The 23,553-nt window shown below is 44.6% G+C and overlaps 1 protein-coding gene across 1 annotated transcript in view; it reads right to left on the bottom strand.

Annotated features, from left to right (window-relative positions):
* Positions 1-751: 751 nt before the first annotated feature.
* The window catches only part of hspa12a (heat shock protein family A (Hsp70) member 12A), a 37,865-nt gene continuing 15,063 nt past the window's right edge, over positions 752-23,553 (bottom strand). The window contains exons 2-12 of the mRNA XM_002941841.5: positions 21,735-21,823; positions 18,703-18,830; positions 15,614-15,800; positions 15,002-15,106; positions 12,771-12,887; positions 8,535-8,685; positions 6,517-6,603; positions 5,091-5,195; positions 4,187-4,445; positions 2,853-2,956; positions 752-1,592 (exon numbers count right to left, since the gene is read on the bottom strand). Coding sequence (XP_002941887.2) covers positions 958-1,592; positions 2,853-2,956; positions 4,187-4,445; positions 5,091-5,195; positions 6,517-6,603; positions 8,535-8,685; positions 12,771-12,887; positions 15,002-15,106; positions 15,614-15,800; positions 18,703-18,830; positions 21,735-21,823 — 1,967 coding nt within the window. The 3' untranslated portion in view covers positions 752-957. The remainder of the gene's footprint in view (positions 1,593-2,852; positions 2,957-4,186; positions 4,446-5,090; positions 5,196-6,516; positions 6,604-8,534; positions 8,686-12,770; positions 12,888-15,001; positions 15,107-15,613; positions 15,801-18,702; positions 18,831-21,734; positions 21,824-23,553) is intronic.

Here is a 23,553-nt window from a genome sequence, read left to right as displayed (position 1 = left end):
GTTCTGGCAACTGCCAGGGGGGCTGTAAGGTGCCATAGTCACTATTTATTGGGCTGGGGGGGGGGGCTGTTCAGGGATTATTTTGACTCCCAGTCCGGGCCTGGCCCCAGGAGAAAGGAGTAAATGAAATCCAGGGAAATTCTAATAATCAGTGCCGACTTTAACACCTTAAGGTCCCCATACACGGGCCGATTCTGGCTGCCAATATGGGTCCCTTAGACCAATTCGGCAGCTAATCGGCCCGTGTATGGGCACTACCGAAGGGCCTGCCCGACCGATATCTGGCCTAAAATCGGCCAGATCTCGATTGGGCAGCTTAAAAATCTAGTCGGATCCTGGACTGCATCGGCTCGTCGATGTGGTCCCTGAACCAACATTTTTTTCTATACCTGTCGTTATAATTCGATCAAATTAGCCTGGATTCTCCCGATATCGCCCACCCGTAGGTGGGGGATATCGGGAGTAGATCCGCTCGCTTGGTGACATCGCCAAGCAAGCGGATCTGAAGGTGTATGGGCACCTTAAGGCTGATGCCCCATGGAGAGATTTAGTTGCCCACGATAGATCTCTGCTACAGCTGGCGACTAATCACCCTAAAAATGTAATTGGCATCGCGGGCGACTAAATCTCCCCATGGAAGGAAGGAAAATGCTGCACCTACTGCTGTGAATAGGAATTCAGTTTTTACCTGGGAGAATTTCTTTGGATTTGCGTTGGGAATAAGGATGGGGAAATGTATCCAAGCAAGAACCACCTTTCTGGACTTTACTGACGTTGAGGTTACATTTTCCTACTATGAAAGGAGAAGCAGAATAGGTATTGACCCTATACTGACACCGTACAGGTTATGGCTCAATAAAACAGGACAGGACTCCAAGTCCCAGAGCTGAGTTAGCGTTACGGTGGGGGGGGGGGGGGGGGGAGCAAATGAAATACAGGAGAGAATTGGAGAAACCTCTAATTTAGGAAATCAATGCTGACTTTCACATTTTTAGAAGTTGCTACATCGACTGCCGTGGCTTTAATCTCAGTGTCCCCGAACTGCATAATGGTCTGTATCTCCCTGCGGCTGGGGACGGGGGCGCTCTCGGGGCCGGTCAGATCCAGCCTCAGGGTGCCGCACTTCCTCACCCCCTTATCGGTGATGAAATTGGCATCATCCTGCTCGGAGCTGTAGATGTGGATGATGATGATCAGCTGGGACTGTTTGGCGGGCGTGTAGCTGCGCTTCACCGTCTCCCCCAGCGCCACCGACTGGTCGGCCAGGATGAACTTATCGAAGACGTCGGTGCACCACCGGGTGCCGTCTTTCAGCAGCAGCTTCTCCGGCGGGTGTTTGCCCTCCACGTAGCGATTTAAAACTCCTACTCCGTAGGTCAGGGGGGAACGTCGCACCTTGATCAGAGCGGGGTCCAGGCCGAACAGCACGGCTCCCTTAAGGATGGTTAGTCCGACATCGTGGGGGATAATGACGCGGCACTGGTCGCCGAAGGCTTGCTGGACAGCCTGCTGGAGCAACGGGGACTCGGCAAAGCCACCCACCAGGAATAGGAACTTTACCCCGGCCACCTCCGGCTTCTGGAAGAGATTTGCTGCGGAAAAGAAGGGACAAAAAATGGGGTCAAAATCCAGAGATAAAAACAGGCCCTGTGTGTAATGAGAAACAGTACAGGAACCAGTAAAGGAACCAGTACAGGAACCAGTACAGTATTATTCATGACTGACAGGCAGAATAAAACTGATGGACAGGTCAATGGATCGATAGGGATCCAGGGGGCGGATATAGAGAGAACTGACAGATAGCAGGTACAGAGATGCATAGATATTAGATAGAAAAACTACACTAACCCAGAGAGATGATCTAAAGATAAGTACAGAGAGACAAATGGACAGATAGGCAGATAGATAGTAGATGATAGATAGATAGATAGATAGATAGATAGATAGATAGATAGTAGATGGATAGATGGATAGATAGATAGATAATAGAAGGCTACAGCTTTTGGCCAAACAAAGATGTTTATGAAACAGATAGATAGAGATAGATAGATAGATAGATAGATAGATAGAAAGATAGATAGATAGATAGATAGATAGATAGGCAGATAATGGATAGATAGACTGACAGAAAAACAGATAGACAGACAGATAGATACATATAGACAGACAAACAGATAGATAGATAGATAGATAGATAGATAGATGATAGATAGATACATAGATATATATATATTGATAGACAGACAGACAGATAGATATATACCTAGATTGATAGACAGACAGATAGACAGATAAATAGATAGATAGATACATAGATTGATAGACAGATAGATAGACAGATAGACAGATAAATAGATAGATAGATAGATAGATAGATAGATAGATAGATAGATAGATAGATACATAGATTGATAGACAGATAGATAGACAGATAGACAGATAGATAGACAGATAGACAGATAAATAGATAAATAGATAGATGATAGATAGACAGATAGACAGATAGATAGACAGATAGACAGATAAATAGATAGATAGATAGATAGATAGATAGATAGATAGATAGACAGATAAATAGATAGATAGATAGACAGATAAATAGATAGATAGATAGATAGATAGATAGATAGATAGATAGATACATAGATTGATAGACAGATAGATAGACAGATAGACAGATAAATAGATAGATAGATAGATAGATAGATAGACAGAGAGATAATAGAAGGCTACAGCTGTTGGCCAAACATGTATGAGACCAGAGAGAAGAGGGAATCCCCGGGGGGGAAGGACACGGCACAGAGCTACGGAGACTCCGGTTGTTGCTAAGGGAACAAAAGCCAAACACTCACTCAAGTGCTGAATGATGGGGTCGATGGTGGGCTTGAATAGGGCGTTCATGGCGTCTGGGTTCATGCGCAGCATCCCCTGGGACGACCACTTCACAAAGTCCACACTGAGGGGGAAACGGGGGCATTCAGATTGCAGCGCCCCCTTAGCACCCAGGGCTACATTTACTCACAGGCTTCCCCCCTCCCTACTCACATTATCCTTATAGTAATACTCACACTAACAGGGGGGTCATACATTATCCTTATATTAATACTCACACTAACAGGGGGTCATACATTATCCTTATATTAATACTCACACTAACAGGGGGGTCATACATTATCCTTATATTAATACTCACACTAACAGGGGGTCATACATTATCCTTATATTAATACTCACACTAACAGGGGGGTCATACATTACCCTTATATTAATACTCACACTAACAGGGGGGTCATACATTATCCTTATATTAATACTCACACTAACAGGGGGGTCATACATTATCCTTATATTAATAACTCACACTAAACAGGGGGGTCATACATTATCCTTATATTAATACTCACACTAACAGGGGGGTCATACATTACCCTTATATTAATACTCACACTAACAGGGGGGTCATACATTATCCTTATATTAATACTCACACTAACAGGGGGGTCATACATTATCCTTATATTAATACTCACACTAACAGGGGGGTCATACATTACCCTTATATTAATACTCACACTAACAGGGGGGTCATACATTATCCTTATATTAATACTCACACTAATAGGGGCTCACACTCACATTATCCTTATATTAATACTCACACTAATAGGGGCTCACACTCACATTATCCTTATATTAATACTCACACTAACAGGGGGCTCATACTCACATTATCCTTATAGTAATACTCACACTAACAGGGGGCTCATACTCACATTATCCTTATAGTAATACTCACACTAACAGGGGGCTCATACTCACATTATCCTTATATTTAATACTCACACTAACAGGGGGCTCATACTCACATTATCCTTATAGTAATACTCACACTAACAGGGGGCTCATACTCACATTATCCTTATAGTAATACTCACACTAACAGGGGGCTCATACTCACATTATCCTTATAGTAATACTCACACTAACAGGGGGCTCATACTCACATTATCCTTATATTAATACTCACACTAACAGGGGGCTCATACTCACATTATCCTTATATTAATACTCACACTAATATGGGGGTCATACTCACATTATCCTTACATTAATACTCACACTTATGGGGTGGCCATACACATTATCTTTATATTAATACTCACACTAACAGGGGGCTTATACTCACTTGCTCTTGCGCAGGGCGTGTTCTACACTGTGACCTCTGAACTTTTTGTAGTAATCAATGAAGGAGAATGGCAACGTGATGTTTAAGGGGTTGGTTCTGTCTGGGGCGGCTGCTCTCTTGCGCGACTCGAAGGCGATCATTAAATCGACCCAGGCCGCCGGGCGCTTCACTTTGAACGTGTCGATGAAATCATCTCCGAAGATTTTGCATAGAAGTTTCTCAAACTCATAGTCAACACCGAGAGAGCCATAGGGTCCTCCTACATTGGATTGAGCATTCTTATTAGAGCATAAGAGCCTCACCATGTATTATAAGGGATAATGTACCCCCTACTGTAAATGATAAGGATATTAGCAGTCACTGAGGGGTTCTGTGCCCCCCATATAAAGGCACAAGGCTGCAGGCTGAGTTATACAGGGAACTCTGAGTATCACTCATGTATTATAAGGGATAATGTACCCCCTACTGTAAATGATAAGGATATTAGCAGTCACTGAGGGGTTCTGTGCCCATATAAAGGCACAAGGCTGCAGGCTGAGTTATACAGGGAACTCTGAGTATCACTCATGTATTATAAGGGATAATGTACCCCCTACTGTAAATGATAAGGATATTAGCAGTCACTGAGGGGTTCTGTGCCCCCCATATAAAGGCACAAGGCTGCAGGCTGAGTTATACAGGGAACTCTGAGTATCACTCATGTATTATAAGGGATAATGTACCCCCTACTGTAAATGATAAGGATATTAGCAGTCACTGAGGGGTTCTGTGCCCCCCATATAAAGGCACAAGGCTGCAGGCTGAGTTATACAGGGAACTCTGAGTATCACTCATGTATTATAAGGGATAATGTACCCCCTACTGTAAATGATAAGGATATTAGCAGTCACTAAAGAGAATTTACCTGATGCTTTGTAAAGTTCTTTCAGATGACCCTCTGGCAACCTGATCTGATGAACTGTCAGATCTACTGTTCCTCCTCCGCAATCAACTACTACATATCGATCTCCTATACGAAAAAAATAGACTGGATAAGTTCATTTATAGCCGGTGTTTCACAACAATATTTTGTAGCAAGAATATTAATTCTCTTTATTTTTATTTTTGCAAAGGGGTAGGAGATGCCATATTGATTCCCACTGAGGGTACAGTATACTGTGTATATTGTGGTTAGAGCTGCCATATTGCTTATTGCAGTAGGATCTCCGCCCAGTTCAGAGACAGAAGGAGACCCAGCTCTTACTCTTATGTCTTGAAATATGTAGGGAAAATTGGCTTCAGCATTTCAAAGCAAATAAACACATAAAAATCTATGTAAAAAAGGATTTGTATAAAATAAAATTATGTTTTTTGAATCATTCCTGTAACAGAGGTACCTGGTATTTTAGCTTCTCCTTAGTAACAGAATAAAGATAAATAACATTTGCCGCAATGCCACCTTCAGCCAGCAGATGGCACACCAATTGGCACATAGGCCAGTTCTTTGTAGTCAGTAAAGAATAAGAATATTGTGTTTTTGTTTATGCTGCTTATGAACTGTAATTTATTTATAACTGGAATCTCCCCAGTTCTCCCTTCCCCTTTCCTACACAAAAAGGGCATTTTATTCAGACTCATTTACATGGATTGCTTCACACTGAATTTCCGACACAAAGGGGGTTTCCCCAAAGGCGGTTATTGGGATTTATTTTCCGTAAGAGATAGAAGAAGGGGTTGAGGCAATGGCAGTAACTGGTGCCAGGGATGCTGGAGGGGTATTCAGTGAATTGACTGATGATACAACAAGGGGGAACTTTTGGAATGGAGCACAGAGAAGCTTTATTTACCCCAGCATATCTTGGCTCACTACCATATTATCCCTAATATATAGGACTGGGGTGAATAGAAACAAAGATTCAGTCGCCCTTGTATTGTGCCTGCGACTCCCAGCTATAAAACCCTGCCTTTCAGTGAAGAGGGTAAAGAAGATTAAAGGCCAATGATCCCACCCGACAGCTACTACAGGTGTAAGGGCCCTACAGAGAGAAGTGTAACGGCACAATAACACTTCACACAAGCCAATAGTTAACAAGGCAACAATAGGCGCCCAAGGTCAAAAAATGCCTTTCACAAGCCAACAAATGTTTACGAAAACCAGTAAGGGACGCTCAAGGCCAAGTGTGAGTGCCAAAGAGCAATAATGAGTGCCAAAGAGCAATAATGAGTGCCAAAGAGCAATAATGAGTGCCGTTGGCCAGTAATGGGAGTGACGGGGGCAGTAGGGAGGGTCAGAGGTCGGCAATGCCGAGGGTGACTTCTATAACATTCTAATGGCGAGCGCTGCTTCCTACCTTCCTCCAGCTCAGACCAAAGCTCCCCGATAACATTCTCCACCAAGAAAGTGCGGCTCTGGCGGTTCCGACGGGCAAGGTCCTTGGCTGGTTGTGCGTATGGTCGGTACATGAAAGAAAAGGAATGAGATGTTAGGTGGTTCCTAAGTGAAGCAGAAGTGTGTGCGGTTGGTCCTACTAGGGAGGCCCAGGGCAGTGGCACCCCCAGGCCATTTAGGATGAGATTAGGGGGACAATGACTATTTGTACCCCACCGTAGAGACTCCTGGATCACTTATTTTTTGCATGGGTGAAAAATACTTCTATAACCTTATTATGAGCCAAGAAGGGCCCTGATCAACTGTTGGGTGTCAAAATGGGGAGCTGAAATTAAACAATTCAGGAAACCTTTGTTGCTAAGGAGCCCTGAATTCATAGTAACTATTTATCTTGTGGTGTGTTTCCAGTGGAACCCCTACCGAATTTAGCACCTAGTCCAGTAAGATAGGCCAGGCATTCTAGAACCTTGGGGCCTTGAGTTCATGGGTTGGACCCCACCCACAGCCCAACTGGAAGTTAGAGTGCCCCTGGTTTATAGATTTCCCATTCCTTGGTATGAAGAGGCCAGATAGGATTGTGGGAATTGTAGTTTTAGTCAGACACAGGGCATGTCTGGCTTACAGACAAGTGGCTCCTAAAAGCCTATGCGCTTTATTTCCAATCCCTTTCCCGCAGATGGAAAGTTATCCCCGGCATCCCTTTCTACTAGTGATACTTAGTGACAAGCCCCCCGGCTCCATTCTTCCCCATTGTGCGGCTCAATAAAGTGTATTTCTAAGCCAAGCATTAAAATATCATGTGGGTGCCTGCGGCGCAGCCCTGTTTATCTCAGCCTACTTATCCCATTCACTGGCGCTGCTGAGAAACTGATGGCACAAAGGGTTTATGCATCCCAAGGCTGCGGATCCGCCAAGCCCCACGGCAACAATGTCCCCCTTCCCATTCAGACACATCACTAAGGGAGGTTCAAGGATCCAGCCATTAAAAGTTAAATACATAAATAAACTGATGCGGCTTGGAGATCTGCAACTTCAGTTTGTATGAAATAAAGAAATAATGCAATGAAATGCATTTTCGGACTGAAAAGCGCCGGCTTTTGCCATCGCCAATTGTATCTTAATAATGAAAATGGGAGGTGTCGGGGGCTGATTCAGGGGGCTGGCGGCTGGGAAATTGGCATTCAGTCTCGGAGAATTGCTGTTGAAATGTGGAAAAGTTTCCATTAAATCCTAGGGAATTTGTATGTTGTTATTAAATTAAGGGCTTTAGAGACAGGGAATCCTGGGAAACTTGCATTGGCTGCTGCCAACCGTGTCTCAGGGCTTGGGAATCACATTCTGGGATCTGCTATAAATCCTAGCGAATTGGCACTGAATTCTGGGGATATGCATTAGGTACTGCCAAAATGTGCCTCGGACCTTGGGGAAATTCTATTGGATCCCTAGGAATGTGAATCAGATTAGAAATGGACCAATGGGGATCTGAGATGAAGGGTTTTGAATTTTTGGAGTGAATTCTGGGGGAATTGCACTGGATACTGTGAAAGGTTCCTTAGACCTTCGGGAATTTCCATTGGATCCCTAGGAATGGGCATCAGATTCTGGGAAATGTGCACTGAGCCTCGGGTGATCTGCTAGGAATGCTGGGAATGGGTGGGCATATTAAATGACCCTGATGCTTTGGGGCATATTCGGGGCACAGAGATTCTCAATTTTTCTATAAGGTCTCTCTTTAAAAATACAAACTCCTTTTTTGTGAGATTTATATATGATTTTGTATATTTATAGAAATGATCCAGTGGTCGTCTGACTTTTCTAGTTCAAGTCCTTGAGACTTTCCTGCTAATGTCCCCCCACCTCACCCCAAAAACTATCTTTTTTTTTTGTTTGGAGTAATAACCACATGGACTAGGGCCCCAGCCTTCATACAATGCCCAGATCCCGCACATTACTACTCATTACATAACAATCTGTGCTTACCTGGATCTGTCGGGCTGATTCCATTGATAGCCGCTTTGCTGCTCAAGTCAATCATCTGGTGGAGGCGGAGCTTCCTGCAGTATATAGAGGCCCCCTCGGGTTCTAGGGCAATAATCAGCTGCTCTGGGTTCTCAGGTGTTGCCATGCCTGCCTATGGGAGGGGGGAGATAGGGACTTTATTATGAGATGTTCCACATATCTAGTTAATTTGTACTCTTTGGGCAGGGTCTTATGTACCTCCTGTATTTGTTATCTAATGTATATATTTGCAAGTAATCTGTATGTTTAGTGTATATAAGCATGTATTATACATGAGGAACATCTTGGCTCTATAAATACAAACAACAATAATAATGATTATAATAAAATGATTATAATAAAATGTTAATAAAATGAAAAAAACGTAACACCAATTTTTTGTGATGACCAGTAGGTGGAGCTACTACACCACTGAAGTACTACCACTGCCTAAAGGTGGCCATACACGAGCAGATCCGCTCGCTTGGCGATGTCGCCAAGCAAGCGGATCTTCCCCCGATATCCCCACCTACGGGTGGGTGATATCGGGGAGCATTTAGGTTAAAAAAAAAATAATCCGATTGTTTGGCCCTGGGGCCAAACGATCGGATTATGTGGGCGGCAATGGGGCAGTCGGATCGGGGACCAGGTCAACGAGCCGATGCGGTCCCCGATCCGACCAGATTTTCTAACCTGGCCGATCGAGATCTGGCCAATTTCAGGCCAGATCTCGGTCGGCCAGGCCGCTCTGCTCTCCCCATACACGGGCCGATTAGCTGCCGAATCTGTCCAAGGGACCGATATCGGCAGCTATAGTCGGCCCGTGTATGGCCACCTTAAGGGAAACTGTTCCATAAGGAACAAGGAGGCAATCAGGGGTTCTACCTGCTTCCAGCAGCCCCGCAGCGCCCAGCTTTGCACAACAGCAGCAATCAGACCAGAGATACAGCAGCTACCCTATATACAGTTACTGCCTGCCCCCTATATGATATGGGGGTTACACTGTGCCTATATATTATACAGTTACTGTGTGTATAGGATATGGGGGTTACACTGTGCCTATATATTATACAGTTACTGTGTGTATAGGATATGGGGGTTACACTGTGCCTATATATTATACAGTTACTGTGTGTATAGGATAATGGGGGTTACACCGTGCCTATATATTATACAGTTACTGTGTGTATAGGATATGGGGGTTACACCGTGCCTATATATTATACAGTTACTGTGTGTATAGGATATGGGGGTTACACCGTGCCTATATATTATACAGTTACTGTGTGTATAGGATATGGGGGTTACGCTGTGCCTATATATTATACAGTTACTGTGTGTATAGGATATGGGGGTTACGCCGTGCCTATATATTATACAGTTACTGTGTGTATAGGATTATGGGGGTTAACTGTGCCTATATATTATACAGTTACTGTGTGTATAGGATATGGGGGTTACACTGTGCCTATATATTATACAGTTACTGTGTGTATAGGATATGGGGGTTACACTGTGCCTATATATTATACAGTTACTGTGTGTATAGGATATGGGGGTTACCACCGTGCCTATATATTATACAGTTACTGTGGTGTATAGGATATGGGGGTTACACTGTGCCTATATATTATACAGTTACTGTGTGTATAGGCTATGGGGGTTACACTGTGCTATATATTATACAGTCTGTGGTATAGGGTATGGGGTTACCGCCTATATATATACAGTTTACTGTGTGTATAGGATATGGGGTTACGGCCTATATATTATACAGTTACTGTGTGTATAGGATATGGGGGTTACACTGTGCTATATATTATACAGTTACTGTGTGTATAGGATATGGGGGTTACCGCCTATATATTATACAGTTTTACTGTGTGTATATGATATGGGGGTTACACTGTGCTATATATTATACAGTTACTGTGTGTATAGGATATGGGGTTACGCCGTGCCTATATATTATACAGTTACTGTGTGTATAGGATATGGGGGTTACGCTGTGGCCTATATATTATACAGTTACTGTGTGTATAGGATATGGGGGTTACGCTGTGCCTATATATTATTACAGTTACTGTGTGTATAGGATATGGGGGTTACGCTGTGCCTATATATTATACAGTTACTGTGTGTATAGGATATGGGGGTTACACTGTGCCTATATATTATACAGTTACTGTGTGTATAGGATATGGGGGTTACACTGTGCCTATATATTATACAGTTACTGTGTGTATAGGATATGGGGGTTACACTGTGCCTATATATTATACAGTTACTGTGTGTATAGGATATGGGGGTTACACTGTGCCTATATATTATACAGTTACTGTGTGTATAGGATATGGGGGTTACACTGTGCCTATATATTATACAGTTACTGTGTGTATAGGATATGGGGGTTACACTGTGCCTATATATTATACAGTTACTGTGTTTGTCACTTTTATTTCTGGGTGCCTTTAAATATTAAAAGTTATAAATTCAGTTAAACTGTGAAACTGGAAATATTCATTAGGCAGATAAGTGATAAAGGCAAAGCCGGCTCGTTAATATCAGGCAGTGACCTTGGAATAAGAAGAGCCAATCAGAAGAGAAGGCAGCGTTGGCATGGGGTGAGACCATGGATGCCAGGAAGGATAAATACCCAGAGGCCGCACTGTGAATATGGCGCGTGGCGTGAGATGAGGCAATTACGCTCCTCTGGACAAAATGGCAGTAATTCAGCGCAGATCAATGTTACTGCTGTCCCAGGGAATGTGATCACTGCTAAGTGCTTTCCTGGCACATATTCATGCCTTGTAATGGGCAGCCAATCCCCTCGCTCCTACCCACATCTGTGGCCAGGGTCGGACTGGGGGGTGCAGGGCCCACCGGGGCTCCCGCCCCAGGGGCCCTGCAGGTGCCCCAGCCGCGTCCCCTAACCCCCCCCAGGGGCCCCCCTAACCCCCCCCCCCCGTTGGGCCCCCGCCTGACGTCCTCCCCAAGCGCGTATAAATTGAACGCGTCGGGGAGGAACTGTCAGTAGGAGGATCGCCGGCAAAGGTCGGACTGGGCCACTGGGGCCCACCGGCATTTTTCCCGGTGTCCCTGCGGCCCAGTCCGACCCTGTCTGTGGCCCCCCAAGTGGCTGGTTAGGGACACAACTTAAATACACTCAGTGTTCCCTGTATAACTCAGCCTGCAGCCTTGTGCCTTTATATGGGGGGCACAGAGCCCCTCAGTGACTGCTAATATCCTTATCATTTACAGTAGGGGGTACAGTATCCCTTATAATACATGAGTGATACTCAGAGTTCCCTGTATAACTCAGCCTGCAGCCTTGTGCCTTTATATGGGGGGCACAGAACCCCTCAGTGACTGCTAATATCCTTATCATTTACAGTAGGGGGTACAGTATCCCTTATAATACATGAGTGATACTCAGAGTTCCCTGTATAACTCAGCCTGCAGCCTTGTGCCTTTATATGGGGGCACAGAACCCCTCAGTGACTGCTAATATCCTTATCATTTACAGTAGGGGGTACATTATCCCTTATAATAAATGAGTGATACTCAGAGTTCCCTGTATAACTCAGCCTGCAGCCTTGTGCCTTTATATGGGCACAGAACCCCTCAGTAACTGCTAATATCCTTATCATTTACAGTAGGGGGGTACATTATCCCTTATAATACATGAGTGATACTCAGAGTTCCCTGTATAACTCAGCCTGCAGCCTTGTGCCTTTATATGGGGGGCACAGAACCCCTCAGTGACTGCTAATATCCTTATCATTTACAGTAGGGGTACATTATCCCTTATAATACATGAGTGATACTCAGAGTTCCCTGTATAACTCAGCCTGCAGCCTTGTGCCTTTATATGGGCACAGAACCCCTCAGTGACTGCTAATATCCTTATCATTTACAGTAGGGGGTACATTATCCCTTATAATACATGAGTGATACTCAGAGTTCCCTGTATAACTCAGCCTGCAGCCTTGTGCCTTTATATGGGGGGCACAGAACCCCTCAGTGACTGCTAATATCCTTATCATTTAGAGTAGGGGGTACATTATCCCTTATAATACATGAGTGATACTCAGAGTTCCCTGTATAACTCAGCCTGCAGCCTTGTGCCTTTATATGGGCACAGAACCCCTCAGGGGAGCGGAGACTCAGGGGAGCGGACACTCAGGGGAGCGGACACTCAGGGAAGCATTACGGTACCTTGTAGGCCGCCTGCCTCATGAACTGCTTGGCCGGCTGTTTCCAGATGGCAGGGACAGTGATGACCCATCGCACCTCAGCGCTATCCATTTCTGAGCCAGCCTGGTCACTGAGCTCCTGACAATACAAAATGATGTTACACAAATATTACACAAATATTATAGACATGGCACCCAGCATATGTGGCACCCTGGGGGGCACAGTCAGGCGTATTTCCCTTCACAAAATGAATTCTTCAGTGATCCAATCATTTTATTTCTGTGCATTTATTTAGTGCCAGATATTAATGACCCAGACAGACATCTTGGCTGTGGCCCTGTCAGATGTTAACGATGTTCTTAATTGTTTGCTGCGGCTGCCAAATCCCGAGGCTGCTTTATACTGTAGGGCACCTCTGGTCTCTGGCACATAACGCAGGGCAGATCCCTTGCATGATTTGTTAGGGGCCCGGCACACACAGCACCAGCAACCTACCCACTGTACCTACCTGCCCTGCTGTCCCCTCTGTCTGGGCAGGGTCCCTCTGTGTCTCCCCATTCTGTATGTGCCCCTCACCTTCCCCTCTGTCTGGGCAGGGTCCCTCTGTGTCTCCCCATTCTGTATGTGCCCCTCACCTTCCCCTCTGTCTGGGCAGGGTCCCTCTGTGTCTCCCCATTCTGTATGTGCCCCTTACCTTCCCTCTGTCTGGGCAGGGTTGTCCCCTTCTGTTGTCCTCCCCCATTCTGGGAGGTTGTGCCCACTTCTGCCTTCCCTCTGTCTGGGAGGGTCCTCTGTGTCTCCCATTCTGTATGTGCCCCTTCCTCTGTCTGGGCAGGGTCCCTCTGTGTCTCCCCATTCTGTATGTGCCCTCACCTTCCCTCTGTCTGGGCAGGGTCCCCTCTGTGTCTCCCCATTCTGTATGTGCCCCCCCTTCTGTTTGGGCAGGGTCCCTCTGTGTCTCCCATTCTGTATGTGCCCTCACCTTCCCTCTGTCTGGGCAGGGTCCCTCTGTGTCTCCCATTCTGTATGTGCCCCCCCCTCCTCTGTCTGGGCAGGGTCCCTCTGTGTCTCCCCATTCTGTATGTGCCCTCACCTTCCCCCTCTGTCTGGGCAGGGTCTCTGTGTCTCCCCATTCTGTATGTGCCCCCCCCTCTCTGTCTGGGCAGGGTCCCTCTGTGTCTCCCCATTCTGTATGTGCCCCTTACCTTCCCTCTGTCTGGGCAGGGTCTCGTGTCTCCCCTTCTGTATGTGCCCTCACCTTCCCTCTGTTGGCAGGGTCCCTCTGTGTCTCCCCATTCTGTATGTGCCCCCCCCCCTCCTCTGTCTGGGCAGGGTCCCTCTGTGTCTCCCCATTCTGTATGTGCCCCTCACCTTCCCCTCTGTCTGGGCAGGGTCCCTCTGTGTCTCCCCATTCTGTATGTGGCCCCCCCCTCCTCTGTCTGGGCAGCGGTCCCTCTGTGTCTCCCCATTCTGTATGTGCCCCTTACCTTCCCCTCTGTCTGGGCAGGGTCCCTCTGTGTTCTCCCCATTCTGTATGTGCCCCTCACCTTCCCTCTGTCTGGGCAGGGTCCTCTGTGTCTCCCCATTCTGTATGTGCCCCTCACCTTCCCCTCTGTCTGGGCAGGGTCCCTCTGTGGCTCCCCATTCTGTATGTGCCCCTCACCTTCCCCTCTGTCTGGGCAGGGTCCCTCTGTGTCTCCCCATTCTGTATGTGCCCCCCCTCCTCTGTCTGGAGCAGGGTCTCTCTGTGTCTCCCCCATTCTGTATGTGCCCCTCACCTTCCCCTCTGTCTGGGCAGGGTCCCTCTGTGTCTCCCCATTCTGTATGTGCCCCCCCTCCTCTGTCTGGGCAGGGTCTCTCTGTGTCTCCCCATTCTGTATGTGCCCCTTACCTTCCCCTCTGTCTGGGCAGGGTCCCTCTGTGTCTCCCCATTCTGTATGTGCCCCTTACCTTCCCCTCTGTCTGGGCAGGGTCCCTCTGTGTCTCCCCATTCTGTATGTGCCCCTCACCTTCCCCTCTGTCTGGGCAGGGTCCCTCTGTGTCTCCCCATTCTGTATGTGCCCCTCACCTTCCCCTCTGTCTGGGCAGGGTCCCTCTGTGTCTCCCCATTCTGTATGTGCCCCTCACCTTCCCCTCTGTCTGGGCAGGGACCCTCTGTGTCTCCCCATTCTGTATGTGCCCCCCCTCCTCTGTCTGGGGTCCCCCTGGGGTTACCTACTCTATAAAGGAGCAGCAGGAGGAGCATCACTCACTTTCAGAGCCTGTTCCTTAAAATACTGGAGCGCGTAGGCAAATATCTCTAGCGCTTTAACCCTCTTGCCATTGGCAGCCGTGAGTTCTGTTTCCATGGTGAGATCCTAAAGTAGGGAAAATAAAGGAAAACGATCAGAGAGAAATATGAGTTGTAGATAATAGGTAAATGCCAGATAATTCATTGTAAATGGCAAAGGTGCCCCATAGAGATCCCATCAAACTATGGCACATAGGGATTCCCCTGTACTAAGCACAATTCAGCAGGAACAGCCCCCTAAGTTTGCTCATAGCCTGTACAGAGAGATACCATAAAACTATGGCACATAGGGATTCCCCTGTACTAAGCACAATTCAGCAGGAACAGCCCCCTAAGTTTGCCCATAGCCTGTACAGAGAGATACCATAAAACTATGGCACATAGGGATTCCCCTGTACTAAGCACAATTCAGCAGGAACAGCCCGCTTGTGGGTCCCTTTTGGTATTTAATACAGGGGAATGGCATTTTTTAGGCCTAGAAAAAAACCCTAACCCGGTTTCTGCTTCAAAAACCCCCAAACGCATGCATGGGCTGCAGCCTGGCACCGGAGGGCTGCGCATTGTGATCACTCACGGTGCTGCTGTGCAACTTCATCTTAAACTTCTCAAAATACAGCCAGTGCTTGGATTCACTGGGGTCCAGGTCGTGGTAAAAATCCCGAGCTGCAAAGCCAAAACTGTGGAACTTTCTATCCGGCATCAGTAACATGGTGGTGGGGGTCTTCTGGTTGGAAACTCCAGGGTCCCCCCCTTCCCAGCGCCTGCGAAAGAATCACAACTACTCATCATTGTTGTAATTATTGTTTTTAATTGGGGGGGGTTCAAGAAGGGCTCATTTACTAATACAGGTATAGGACCCATTATCCAGAATGCTCCGGACCAAGGGTATTCTGGATAAGGGGTCTTTCTGTAATTTGGATCTCCATACCTTAGGTCTACTAAAAAAAATTATAAAACATTAATAAAACGCAATAGGGCTGTTCTGCCCCAATAAGGGGTAATTATATCTTAGTTGGGATCAAGTACAGGTACTGTTTTATTATTACAGAGAAAAGGGAATCATTTAACCATTAAATAAACCCAATAGGGCTGTTCTGCCCCAATAAGGGGTAATTATATCTTAGTTGGGATCAAGTACAGGTACTGTTTTATTATTACAGAGAAAAGGGAATCATTTAACCATGAAATAAACCCAATAGGGCTGTTCTGCCCCAATAAGGGGTAATTATATCTTAGTTGGGATCAAGTACAGGTACTGTTTTATTATTACAGAGAAAAGGGAATCATTTAACCATTAAATAAACCCAATAGGGCTGTTCTGCCCCAATAAGGGGTAATTATATCTTAGTTGGGATCAAGTACACGTACTGTTTTATTATTACAGAGAAAAGGGAATCATTTAACCATTAAATAAACCCAATAGGGCTGTTCTGCCCCCAATAAGGGGTAATTATATCTTAGTTGGGATCAAGTACAGATAATGTTTTATTATTACAGAGAAAAGGGAATCATTTAACCATTAAATAAACCCAATAGGGCTGTTCTGCCCCAATAAGGGGTAATTATATCTTAGTTGGGATCAAGTACAGGTACTGTTTTATTATTACAGAGAAAAGGGAATCATTTAACCATTAAATAAACCCAATAGGGCTGTTCTGCCCCAATAAGGGGTAATTATATCTTAGTTGGGATCAAGTACAGATAATGTTTTATTATTACAGAGAAAAGGGAATCATTTAACCATTAAATAAACCCAATAGGGCTGTTCTGCCCCAATAAGGGGTAATTATATCTTAGTTGGGATCAAGTACACGTACTGTTTTATTATTACAGAGAAAAGGGAATCATTTAACCATGAAATAAACCCAATAGGGCTGTTCTGCCCCAATAAGGGGTAATTATATCTTAGTTGGGATCAAGTACAGGTACTGTTTTATTATTACAGAGAAAAGGGAATCATTTAACCATGAAATAAACCCAATAGGGCTGTTCTGCCCCAATAAGGGGTAATTATATCTTAGTTGGGATCAAGTACAGGTACTGTTTTATTTCTACAGAGAAAAAGCAAATCAGTTTTAAAATTCTGAATTATTTGATTAAAATGGAGTCTATGGGAGACCGGCTTTCCATAATTTGAAGCTTTCGGGATAACGGGTTTCTGGATAAGGGATCCCATACCTGTACTAGTCACATTGGACCCATTAAAATGCGATACTGATATATGATGCATTCATTGCAGGGTTAAGTTCTCCTTTAGACAGGTTCATACAGGATGGCAGGAGTGGGATGTGCCTATGGATGGTGCCTGAGTGCTGCATCCATCACAATTTGTAGCTTTTACAATAAATAATTGATTGGTCCTTGTTGCCCAAGATGCCCACATAAATGTCCAACATAAAACTAAAATATGCAGCAGCTTTTAATTGATTGGCCAGAAAATGCCGAGCTCATCTCCTGCCTCCCCCCATCCTCTTTATCATCCCCCCACTCTACAGCCATTATGGTTTGTCCCCATCTGGCAAAACTGATCCAATCCCCTCCTATCCCCGGGGCCCCTGTGTATTTATCACAGAACACAGAACCTTCATGTACTGCAACCCAATGGGTAGAAAACTAAAAATGGGATAGAAAGGGTTAACTCAGCAATAACCATGCATCACAGATCAGATCACATGGGTGTGCGGGTAGGTTACTCAGTGTCCCCCTATCTAAAGTAGGTAGCTCTGGCTATATCTAAGGGGAACTTCACCCCACAAATGTTATACATAATAATAATATTTCTGAGCAATTTCCCAGTATCCATTCATTCCAATTCAATACATGTGTCAATCCGATTGCCCAATTGCCCCATTCTGTTCTCTGGTTCCTTCCCGCAGCCCAGCTTCAGGTTAACTTTTATAGAATGGCCTATACTTAGCAACTTTTCAATTGGTCTTTATTTTTTATTTTTATGGTTTTTGAATTATTTGCCTCCTTCTGACTCTTTCCAGCTTTCAAATGGGGGTCACTGACCCCGGCAGCCAAAAAACTATTGCTCTCTGAGTCCACAATTTTGTTGTTATTATTCCTTTTTATTACTTATCCTTCTATTTAGACCCTCCTCTAGTTATATTCCAGTCTCTCTTTTAAACCACTGCCTGGTTGCTAAGTTAAATTGGACCCTAGTAACCAGATAGCTCCTGAAATACCAAACTGGAGAGCAGCTAAACAAAAAGACCAATTACAAAGCGTCTCAGATTAGCACTTTCTACTTTCTACTAAAAGTTATTTCAAAGGTGAACTACCCCTTTAGGAATCCAGACCTGCAGTAGAGTGTGATAGGTAAAATTAGATTGTAAGCTCCACTGGCACAGGGGACTGATAGGAATGATATATTCTATAAACACTATAAAATAAGTACAAGGGAGGGAATGAAAATGCAATGCCCAGTGCTTGAGGTCCATTTGGCTCGGAGCTGCCCCGTGGGGCACTACTGTCTCTGTGTTACTGCACTGCAGAGGTATCGGTCCCGCTGGGGGCACACAGTTACGGGGGATAGTGGCCCGGTGAAACCCTACCCGGCACACTGCAGAAGGAGCCAGCGTATGCAGATGGTACAAATCATCTTCCCTTTCCCATCACCGCACCCCCCCCCCCAGCCCCATGCTGCATTGCACCACTTACCTCATTATGTGAATACATTCCGGTTCCTTGGAGAAGCTGTAGGCGTAGCCGCTGGACGTGGTGCCAAAATCAATGGCAACGACTACGGAGAAGGTCTGCTCCTCGGCCGCGTCGGAGTCCGAGTCTTTCTGCAAAGGCGATAGGACGAGGGAGAGTTAACCCTTCTGCTGCTGCAGGGGCGCCTATGTCCTGCCCAGGAGGTTAGGGGGTCCATTAAGGCCCTAAATAATGATCTGTTATAATATATCTTGGTAGAATAGGTCAACTTACCAATGTTTTGGGGGCCCTAAATTGAATTTGCCCAGTAATATCTAGTTCCGACACCGGTTGCCAAGGAACAATTTTGGTGGGGTTACATACAGTTTTCCCTGCCTACCATTTATTTAAGGCTAATATTTTGATGAACTAGAGGACACTAGCCATTGGTCACTTAGCCAATATCAATACAGTATACTGGCTAAGTGACCAATGGCTAGTGTCCTCTAGTTCATCTAAATCCTGGCTTTCTGCCTTTCTCAGTACATTCTGTTGCTGCTGAATTTATAGGCCTATATCCAGTAAGCTGCATAATAGCTGCTGGTTGCTAAGGTAATTTAGATCATAGCAACCCGATAGGTGCTGAAATTTCAAACTGGAGAGCTGCTGAACAAAAAGTGAAATAATTAGAAAAAAACACAAATAATAAAAAATGAAGACCAATTGCAAATTGTCTTAGAATATTACTGTCTACATCCTACTAATAGTTAACTCAGAGGTTAAGAACCCCTTGAACATGAGCCAAAGCTTTAATAGAAGTGCCCGGCCATACGACAATAGCTAGAGAGGAATCTAAGTGCTCCCTGGGCATTTGTTTCCTGGGTGACTTGGAAGCAGATACCTTAATTAACGAGCAATAAACAAGGGCAATATCATCTGCATTGTTCCTGTGCGTAATTAATAATAATAAGGAACAGCAGGCACAAAGAAGGGGGGCAATGTGCAAAAATTTCATTGAAGGGGTTAACTTTTATTATGATGTAGAGAGTAATATTATGAGACAATTTACAATTGGTCTTCATTTTGTATTATTTGTTATTATTTATTATATATATTCAGCAGCTCTCCCATTTGTAGTTTCAACAGCTATCCAGTTGCTAGGGTCCAAATTACCTTAGCAACTACGGAGCAGTTTGAATGAAAGGAGGGTATATGAATAGGAGAGGACCTGAACCACAGTATGGCCAATCATACCATTATAGTAACTGTGGTGGCCAGTTAGTGGCCAATATTCCACTGCCCCTTTGGCATCTGATGGGTGAGGTCTGGGTGGCACGGGGAGGAGTGCAACTTAATTTGGCCCCATTGCTGGACGGTGGGCAGGGTCCACCTCCCAGAAGGCCAAGCGGGTGGTGGAATAATAACAAGGGCCCCTTAAGGGGGAGGGTCCTACTAACTACGGTTTTTAGTTTTCCTTCTTTATATTCACTGAGCACTGGAAAAATCTGCCTCAACTCACCAAGATGGCCCACCAAGAGGAAGCCCCACCCACAGTCCTTACACCTTCCTCCCCCTGAGGGTGCCTTGGGGGAATTATTTTTTACCAAATTATGGCCATTCGTTCTTAGGGGCAGATTTATCAAAATGTGAGCTTAATACATAAAATCTCACCCACGTTCTATTGATTCCTATGGGATTTTTTAGAACCGTATTTATCAATTGGTGAACTCTAAGGGGCAGATTTATCAATATGTGAGTTTGGAGCTTAATACATAAAACCTCACCAATTTCTATTCGTTCCTATGTTTTTTTTAAAAGTCTGTTTAGCAGATGGTGAGTTCTACCTTTCACCCATTGATAAATACACTTTTAAAAATCCCATAGGAATCAATAGAACGTGGGTGAGATTTTATGTATTAAGCTCTAAACTCATATTTTGATAAATCTGCCCCTTATGGGCTCATTTATAGCTTATTTATTAATAAGGAAAACTCGTTTGAATAAAAGAACTCAAATATCTCGAAAATTTGGTGTTTGAGAATATGGCTTGACTTTGCCTAGGGCAACTCCAATTGGCTTCCGTAGTAACTTGATGGCGAATTCAGTTTTCAGGCTTCTTGCACTTAATAAATACCAGACATTCAGGGTTTCAAAGCATAACTCAAATTCAACTTTTTTAAACCCAAAAAAACTTGGATTGAGAAAAAAATCAAACTGGACTGTTGATAAATCAACCCTTAGGGGCTGATTTACTAATCCACAAATCTGAATCCCGAATGGGAAAAAATCGGATTGGAAACGAACATTTTGCGACTTTTTCGTATTTTTGCGATTTTTTCGTCACCAACGACTTGCGCAAATTGTCGCGACTTTTTCATAGCCGATATGACTTTCGTGAATTGTTGCGGCTTTTGCATAGCCATTACGACTTTCACAAATTGTCGCGACTTTTTCGTATTGAGCGCTCGAAAAATTCGCGCCAATTTGCGAAAAAGTCGCAAAATACCGATTATTACGATAAAAACGGATTCGACCGCTTTTCGGACGTTCGTGGATTAGTAAATGTGCCCCTTAGTGCTACTGACATGTTGCTATGGGATTCCATAGGAAGTTTTAATATGAACCAATGATCAGTGATCACTTACCTGATTCCCCCGGGCCTGTGCTCCTGTTAGCAGAAACTGCCCAGGCCGGGGGTATTTCTGTAGAAGATGATTTTAGCGCATGAGGAGTGTCTGATTTCGGCTTTTTACTCTTCTATGCGCCGGCCCAGACTGGACTGGAACAAAGAAAAGACGGGAGGAGCTGAAGAAGGTGGCAACAAGGAGCTTCTACAGAAATACCCTGTGGCAGTGCTGTTATTGGCAAACGGGAGCACCGGCCCGGGGAATAATTAGTGATTATTAATTACAGGGGAGGCCAGCACTGTAGCACCCTCTGGTGGTTATATTTTCACTCTCCTTTCAATGACTTTGTACAGAGGCACATTCCCACTCCACCAATACAGTGAAACCAAGGGAGACTGGGAGTCCAGCGGGGCAAGAGCCAAATCTTACCGATGCTATGTGTGATGGAGACAGAGGCGTTATCCCCGGGTCGCCCAAACCTCTGGCCGGAGAGGAGCAAGCTGAGGTGGAAATCCTCTCTGCAAAAGCAACACAAACCAACTGTGAGATCTTTCTTGTAAAGTACCATATATATACATACATACCATAAAACAGTACCTGTACTTGATCCCAACTAAAATATAATTACCCCTTATTGGGGCAGAACAGCCCTATTGGGTTTATTTAATGGTTAAATGATTCCCTTTTCTCTGTAATAATAAAACAGTACCTGTACTTGATCCCAACTAAGATATAATTACCCCTTATTGGGGCAGAACAGCCCTATTGGGTTTATTTAATGGTTAAATGATTCCCTTTTCTCTGTAATAATAAAACAGTACCTGTACTTGATCCCAACTAAGATATAATTACCCCTTATTGGGGGCAGAACAGTCCTATTGGGTTTATTTCATGGTTAAATGATTCCCTTTTCTCTGTAATAATAAAACAGTACCTGTACTTGATCCCAACTAAGATATAATTACCCCTTATTGGGGCAGAACAGCCCTATTGGGTTTATTTCATGGTTAAATGATTCCCTTTTCTCTGTAATAATAAAACAGTACCTGTACTTGATCCCAACTAAGATATAATTACCCCTTATTGGGGCAGAACAGCCCTATTGGGTTTATTTAATGGTTAAATGATTCCCTTTTCTCTGTAATAATAAAACAGTACCTGTACTTGATCCCAACTAAGATATATTTACCCCTTATTGGGGGCAGAACAGCCCTATTGGGTTTATTTAATGGTTAAATGATTCCCTTTTCTCTGTAATAATAAAACAGTACCTGTACTTGATCCCAACTAAGATATAATTACCCCTTATTGGGGCAACCTAAACCAAAAGATGCTATGATTCTGCATTAGACACACACTCCTTTGCCCTATAACTCCTCACATGCTAATCTCTGTCCAAGGCTCTTCTGAAACTGGTTTTGATATAATTGTCATTTACTACTTAGATTAACCCAGGGGATCTATATAAGCACACTGTTCAAGCAAAGACGTCTTCTCAGAGCCTACTTGAGTGAATGTGTATGTAAATATGTGTGTCCTTCCAAGGAAGCAACAGGGGGAGTCGCCAGATAGCCAATAGACACAACATGCTAAGACTGCAGGCCTCATGAAAGGAACAGCCCTCAACGTACCCCCATAGCCTGTACAGAGAGATACCATAAAACTATGGCACATAGGGATTCCCCTGTACTAAGCACAATTCAGCAGGAACAGCCCCCTAAGTATGCCCATAGCCTGTACAGAGAGATACCATAAAACTATGGCACATAGGGATTCCCCTGTACTAAGCACAATTCAGCAGGAACAGCCCCCTAAGTTTGCCCATAGCCTGTACAGAGAGATACCATAAAACTATGGCACATAGGGATTCCCTTGTACTAAGCACAATTCAGCAGGAACAGCCCCCTAAGTTTGCTCATAGCCTGTACAGAGAGATACCATAAAACTATGGCACATAGGGATTCCCCTGTACTAAGCACAATTCAGCAGGAACAGCCCCCTAAGTTTGCTCATAGCCTGTACAGAGAGATACCATAAAACTATGGCACATAGGGATTCCCCTGTACTAAGCACAATTCAGCAGGAACAGCCCCCTAAGTTTGCCCATAGCCTGTACAGAGAGATACCATAAAACTATGGCACATAGGGATTCCCCTGTACTAAGCACAATTCAGCAGGAACAGCCCCCTAAGTTTGCCCATAGCCTATACAGAGAGATACTGTCACTATGTCTGTCCCTTTCCCTTCT

The sequence above is a fragment of the Xenopus tropicalis genome, chromosome 7 (genome assembly GCF_000004195.4).
Source record: "Xenopus tropicalis strain Nigerian chromosome 7, UCB_Xtro_10.0, whole genome shotgun sequence".
NCBI lineage: Eukaryota > Metazoa > Chordata > Amphibia > Anura > Pipidae > Xenopus > Xenopus tropicalis.
This window is presented reverse-complemented; position numbering and strand designations above follow the sequence as displayed.